The sequence below is a fragment of the Anomaloglossus baeobatrachus genome, chromosome 2, assembly GCF_048569485.1.
Source record: "Anomaloglossus baeobatrachus isolate aAnoBae1 chromosome 2, aAnoBae1.hap1, whole genome shotgun sequence".
Taxonomy (NCBI): domain Eukaryota; kingdom Metazoa; phylum Chordata; class Amphibia; order Anura; family Aromobatidae; genus Anomaloglossus; species Anomaloglossus baeobatrachus.
The window spans coordinates 33,814,199-33,821,698 of record NC_134354.1 but is presented as its reverse complement, the minus strand read 5'-3'; the positions used below and the strand labels follow the sequence as shown (position 1 = coordinate 33,821,698).

At 45.9% G+C, this 7,500-nt stretch overlaps 1 protein-coding gene across 3 annotated transcripts in view; it reads right to left on the bottom strand.

Annotated features, from left to right (window-relative positions):
* Window positions 1-7,500, bottom strand: part of ERG (ETS transcription factor ERG) — a 137,431-nt gene that overhangs the window by 52,193 nt on the left and 77,738 nt on the right. For 2 of the 3 annotated variants that reach the window (XM_075334979.1, XM_075334981.1), the window contains exon 1: window positions 6,799-6,903. The exons of the other annotated variant lie outside the window; for it this stretch is intronic. In XM_075334979.1, the coding sequence (XP_075191094.1) occupies window positions 6,799-6,843 (45 nt within the window). In that variant the 5' untranslated portion in view covers window positions 6,844-6,903. Of the gene's footprint in view, window positions 1-6,798; window positions 6,904-7,500 lie in introns of those variants that run through there. 3 annotated transcript variants of the gene reach the window in all.

Sequence of the window (7,500 nt, the reverse complement as noted above, 5' to 3'; positions counted from 1 at the left end):
ATCGACTACCGGGGTCTGAATCAGATCACCGTCAAAAACAAGTACCCTCTGCCGCTCATCCCCGAATTGTTCGACCGGCTCAGGGGAGCCCGTGTGTTCACCAAGCTGGATCTTCGGGGTGCCTACAACCTAGTTCGTATCCGCTCTGGGGACGAATGGAAGACCGCGTTTAATACTCGCGATGGGCACTATGAATACTGCGTGATGCCCTTCGGCCTGTGTAACGCACCAGCTGTCTTCCAAGAATTGGTGAACGACATATTCCGGGACCTCCTCTACGTCTGTGTCGTAGTTTATCTGGATGACATCCTTATCTTCTCTCCGGACCTCCAGACCCATAGAGAGAACGTACAGCTGGTTCTGCAAAGACTGAGGGAGAATCGTCTTTACGCCAAATATGAGAAATGCGTCTTTGAGCAGTCTTCTCTCCCTTTCCTGGGATACATCATATCGGGCACTGGACTGCAGATGGATCCAAAGAAGGTCTCCTCCATACTCAACTGGCCTCCTCCTTCTGGACTGAAGGCAATCCAACGGTTCCTGGGATTCGCCAACTACTACCGCCAGTTTATCCCTCACTTCTCTGCCCTGACTGCCCCTCTCTCCGCTTTGACCAAAAAGGAGGCTAATCCAAAGGACTGGTCACCTGCAGCCGACGCCGCGTTTTGCTCCCTGAAGCGAGCATTTGCCTCCGCTCCTGTACTCCATCGTCCGGAGTTAAACCGCCAGTTCACCTTGGAAGTGGATGCCTCCTCCTCGGGAGCTGGAGCAGTGCTCATGCAGAAATCCTCCTCCGGCAAGATGGTGACTTGCGGTTTCTTCTCCAAGAGCTTCTCAGCGCCGGAACGTAATTACACCATCGGTGACCGAGAACTATTGGCGGTCAAACTGGCTCTGGAGGAGTGGCGCTACCTCCTGGAAGGAGCAGTGTACCCCGTGATTATCTACACGGACCACAAGAACCTGGAATACCTGCGGTCCGCTCAGCGACTGAACCCACGGCAAGCCAGGTGGTCCTTATTCTTTGCCAGGTTTGACTTCCAGCTCCATTTCAGACCCGCGGACAAGAATGTACGCGCTGATGCCTTGTCTAGGTCTTTCGTGCCCATGGAGCAGGAGGAAGAGACTACCCAACCTATCATCCCTCCTAGCAAGATTATTCCGGTGGCCCCTGTCACTCTGGCCCAGATACCGCCCGGAAAGACCTACGTCTCTGAAACTGACAGGCAAAAAGTGTTACACTGGGGTCATGCCTCCAAAACAGCCGGTCATGCAGGCCAGAAGAGAACATGGGGTGCGATTGTACGCCATTACTGGTGGCCATCCCTTCGCACGGACGTCGCTGCTTATGTCTCTGCCTGCTCCTCTTGTGCCAGGAACAAGACGCCCAAACACCTGCCCTATGGCCGTCTTCTGCCTCTGCCTATACCCTCAGTTCCGTGGCAACACATAGCGATGGATTTTATTACGGACTTGCCATTATCCTCCGGACACACAGTCATATGGGTCGTGGTGGACCGGTTCTCCAAAATGGCTCACTTCGTCCCTATGGCCGGACTGCCCTCTGCTCAGGAACTCGCGGAAGCCTATATACATCACATCTTCCGCTTGCATGGCTTTCCATCCCACATCGTGTCCGACAGAGGAACTCAGTTCACCTCCCGCTTCTGGAGGGCGCTCTGCAAGCATCTGGGAGTAACTCTGGACTTTTCTTCCGCATACCATCCTCAGTCTAATGGCCAAGTGGAGAGGGTCAATCAAATCTTGACATCCTTCTTACGTCACTATGTCAACGCCCATCACGACGACTGGTCCACGCTTCTGCCTTGGGCTGAATTCTCACATAACCACCATATCAGTGAGTCGTCCTCCAAATCTCCCTTCCATGTCGTTTACGGACTACAGCCCTCCGTTCCATTGCCTATATCCCCTTCTTCGGATGTCCCTGCGGCTGATACTGTAGCCCGTGACTTCGCTACCATTTGGGACTCTGTCAAGGCGTCCCTTGGACGCGCTTCCCAGCGGATGAAGAAACACGCTGACAAGAGGCGTCTGGACCCTCCGTGTTTCTCTCCTGGTGACCTGGTCTGGCTTGCTTCCCAGTACATCCGATTGAAGATACCTTCCTACAAGCTGGGTCCTCGCTACATCGGGCCGTTTAAGGTCCTCAGCAAGATCAATGAGGTCTCCTACAAGCTACAGCTCCCGGCCACGATGAGGATTCCCAACTCTTTCCACGTCTCCCTGCTCAAGCCGGTCGTCCTTGGTCCCTTCTCCGCTGCTGCCTGTCCGGCTCCTCCACCTATTGCCGATGACGACATCTATGCGGTAAGGGATATCGTGGCCATGAAGACCGTACGAGGTCGACAGTTCTTCCTGGTGGACTGGGAAGGGTATGGTCCTGAGGATAGGTCCTGGGAGCCCAGGGAGAACGTGGGCACTCCTCTGATCCGTGCCTTCATGTCCCGGTTGCGGGGAGGGGGGCGTGGGGGGGGGGGGTACTGTCACGCTCCCCGGGTCCTTGGCTTCCCTCCCCGGGTCCTCTGCTCCGCTCCCCGGGTCCTCAGTCCCGCTCCCCGGCTCACCTGCCACGCTCCCCGCTCTCCAGCCTCCGGTCCCCGTCCTTCCCAGGCCCCCTGGTCCCCGATCGCGGCGCCCGACGGCTTCCCAGGCCCTGGCCGGCTCCCCTGCGTCCTCTTCTCAGCCTCCTTCCCTGGCTTCTGGCACCCGGGCTGCGCGCATGCGCATTAGGGCGCGCGCGCGGTCACTGACCCTTTCTTAAAGGGCCAGCGTCCATTAACAGGTAATGAGGCTAATCAGGTACAGGGTATAAAGGGGTGTATTGTCCAAGGGGGCGGGGCCTGATCTTCGTGTTCCCTAAGCTAGGAGTCAGGTCTCCTGGTGTTTCAGTGCGTGTACTCACCTATCTCTCTTTGTAGAGCCGTGCTTGCTTCGCCATCCAGTCTGCCGTATCCTGAACCCCGAACGCTGTCCTTCTGCCATCCTGACAGTCCGCACCATCTCGGATCCCTGCGGTGACCCGTCATCTTGCTCCCAAGGTTCCGGACCCCGCCTGACATCATCTCGGCTTCCGAACCTGAGCTGCGTCACCCGGACTACCACCCGTAACTCCGTGGTCCCAGGGACTTCTCCGCTATTCCCGTGTGCAAGGACTGTTCTGCTGTTTCTAGTGTTCCAGCTGCCGGACTCTTTCCTACCATCTAGGAGTTCGGTCCAGTGGATCCACCTCCTGGGCCTGCCCGCACACCTGGCCGTGACAGATAGATAGATAGATAGATAGATAGATAGATAGAGGGATAGATAGATAGATAGATAGATAGAGGGATAGATAGAGGGATAGATAGAGGGATAGATAGTTAGAGGGATAGATAGATAGGGGGATAGATAGATAGAGAGATAGAGGGATAGATAGATAGATAGATAGATAGATAGATAGATAGAGGGATAGATAGATAGATAGATAGATAGAGGGATAGATAGATAGATAGATAGATAGATAGAGGGATCGATAGATAGAGGGATAGATAGATAGATAGATAGATAGGGATAGATAGATAGAGGGATAGATAGATAGATAGATAGAGGGATAGATAGATATAGGGATAGAGGGATAGAGGGATAGATAGAGGGATAGATAGATAGATAGATAGATAGATAGATAGATAGATAGATAGAGGGATCGATAGATAGATAGAGGGATAGATAGATAGATAGATAGATAGATAGATAGATAGATAGATAGATAGGGATAGATAGATAGATAGAGGGATAGATAGATAGATATAGGGATAGAGGGATAGAGGGATAGATAGAGGGATAGATAGATATATAGATAGATAGATACATAGATAGATAGATAGATAGATAGATAGAGGGATAGATAGAGGGATAGATAGATAGATAGATAGATAGATAGATAGATAGATAGATAGATAGATAGATAGATAGATGAATGAAGGGATAGATAGATAGGATAGATAGATAGATAGATAGATAGATAGATAGAGGGATAGATAGATAGATAGATAGATAGATAGATGAATGAAGGGATAGATAGATAGATAGACAGACATATAAATAGACAGATATAGGAATATAGATAGATAAAAAGTGGATAGACAGATAATTACAAATATAGATACAGAGATAGATAGATACAGTTGAAACCAGAAGTTTACATACACTCTTTAAAAAGTCACATCTGTAGGTTTTTCCCTCGCTCTGTATGAAGACACATCTGCAGGTTTCTGTCACTAACTGACATGAAAACAGAATAACCCTTTTCTGTTTTAGGTCAATTAGGAACCAAAATTATTTCTATTGGTCACACGCCAAAATAATGAGAGAGAGAGAATGTTCTAAGGCATTTTTATTACTTTCTGCAAAGTCAAAAGTGTACATGCAGTAAGAGTACTATGCCTTTGCCTTTACTATGTCTTTGGAAGCTTCTGATAGGTTTATTAGTAACATCTGAGTTAATTACAGACACACCTGTGTCAGACATGTGCATATCAACCCAAAAACAAAAGCAAAACAGCTTGTGAGGATGCTGGAGGAAGCTGGTCACATTGTGCCATTATGCACAGTGAAACGAGTACTGTATCAACATGGACTGAAAGGCCACTCTGCCAGGAAGAAGCAATTACTCCAAAAGAAACATAAAAAAAGCCAGATTAATGTTTGCAATTGTACACAGGAACACAGACCTTAATTTTTGGAGACATGTTCTGCGGTCTGATGAAACTAAAATTGAACTGATTGGCCATAATGACCATCGTTACATTTGGAGGAAAAAGTGATAAGCTTTAAAGCCTAAGAACACCATACCAACTGTGAAACACGGGAGCAGCATCATGGTGGGGGGTTGTTTTGCTGCAGGAGGGACTGTTGCACTTCCCAAAGTAGATGTCATCATGAGAAAAAAAGATTATGTGGCAATACTGAAGCAACATCTCAAGACATCAGCCAGGATCTTAAAGCTTGGGTGGAAATAGGTCTTCCAAATGAACAATGACCCGAAGCTACTGCCAAACTGGTTACACAGTGGCTTAAGGATAACAAATTTAATGTTTTGGAGTGGCCATCACAAAGCCCTGATCTCAATCCTATTGAAAATTTATGGGCAAAACTGAAAAGGCCGATGCGAGCAAGATGACCTACAAACATTGCTCAGCTACACCAGATCTGTCAGGAGGAATGGGCCCAAATTCTACTATTCAACTATTGTGAGAAGCTTGTGGAAGGATCCAAAACATTTCCCCCAAGTCATACAGTGTAAAGGCAATGCTACCAAATACTAATGAAATGGAGGGAAATCTTTGACTGCAGAAAGTAATAAAAATGCCTGAACACATTCTCTCTCTCATTATTCTGGGATTTGGCAAATAGAAATAATTTGGGTTCCTAATTGACCAAAAACGGGAAAGATTTATTCTGATTTCATGTCAGATGAGAAAAACCTGCAGATGTGTCCTTATAGAGAGCAGAGGGAAACTTCTGGTTTCAACTGTAGATAGATTGATAGATAGGTAGATAGAGGGATAGATAGAGGGATAGATGGATAGATAGATAGATAGATAGATAGATAGATAGATAGATAGATAGATAGAGGGATAGATGGATAGATAGATAGATAGATAGAGAGATAGATAGAGGGATAGATGGATAGATAGAGGGATAGATAGATAGATAGAGAGATAGATAGATAGAGGGATAGATAGAGGGATAGATAGATAGATAGATAGAGGGATAGATAGAGGGATAGATAGATAGAGGGATAGATAGATAGATAGAGGGATAGATAGATAGATAGATAGATAGAGGGATAGATAGATAGATAGATAGATAGATAGATAGATAGATAGATAGATAGATAGATAGATAGATAGAGGGATAGATAGATAGATAGATAGATAGATAGATAGAGGGATAGATAGATAGATAGATAGATAGAGGGATAGATAGATAGATAGATAGATAGAGGGATAGATAGATAGATAGATAGATATAGATGGATAGATAGATAGATAGAGAGAGATACAGTAGATAGATAGATAGATGGATAGATATATAGATAGATAGATAATAGATAGATAGATAGAGGGATAGATGAATAGATAGATAGATAGAGACACAGTAGATAGATGGATAGATGGATAGATAGATAGATAGATAGATAATAGATAGATAGAGGGATAGATGAATAGATAGAGGGATAGATGGATAGATGGATACATGGATAAATGGATGGATGGAGAGCTGTATAGATAGATGGATAGATAGAAAGAGGGATGGATAAATAGATAGATAGATGGATAGAGGGATGGATAGATAGATAGATAGATAGATAGATAATACATAGTGGTTATTAAATCTAATGAAAATAATATTTTTTGTCTTTTTTTCTAGACTAACAAAACTAACATTTTTTGTACAGAACCCATGGATCAGATAGAAATCAGTGAAGCAGGATATGTCAGAGGATCCTATGTATCTAGATATTGTATTTGTGCTTTTCCGCCTTCTTATGATAAAACAGCAGCACATTACCCTCCAGTGAAGACAATCACCACCCGGCACAGATTCAGCAGAGCTGCACTTTTTCCCCTCGCTCTGCCCAATGGTGGCCTCAGGGTTTGATGACCGGGAAGGAGTTCTGGTTGGAAATTTTGGCGCCCGTGTTGATTTTTGCTATTGGGCTGGCGCTCCCCTGACACTAATACTATTTGGGTTTAGAAGGAAAATAGACATCGATGATAAGAAGGCGTGATAACTTACAGGGGGGTAGTCCTCGTAGGGTGCCATGAACTGTGCTTGAAGCATCTTTCCAGGGCTGATAGCCAGATTCTCATAGTTTCCTTCTAAGTCTTTTTGGTATAAAGTTCCAAAAAAAGGTTCCGTGTAAGTAGAAGAAGAGGTGATGGTTTCCCCAGGCGTGGTGGATCCTATCAGGACATATCCTCGTCCCAGTCATCCATGGTCCGTGAAGCTGGACAGATACCAGATTTTGGAGATGAGCGTGTGTTTCTGTTAGAGGCGCAGAGATGTGTCCATACCTCTCGGAGGGTTTGTAACAATTGTTGCCGGAGGATATTGTGAAACGACAGTGGGCATGTGTGTGGATATCCTAGTGACTGACGCGTCCACGTAAGGAGTGCGGGGCTTGTTTAATCTAATGCACAACATTGCAAGTTCCTGTTTTACTTCCTTTGGCCTTTCCACTACGATCGTTTGTCAAGAAAACCATTCACAAAAAAAATGTTTCAGAAGCATTTTCTGTGACAACCACAGGGATACAGTGAAGAAGTTTTGTTGTTTTTTCCATCTGTGATATTTGTGTAATTTTACACTTATGGCTACAAACTATACACAGTTTCTGTTGCATTTCCTGCTCTTGGCAGAGCCCAGATTGTTCATGACCTCAGTTAATGGCCCCTCACCCGATTTGATACAGTGAAGAAGTTTGTTTTTTTCCATCCG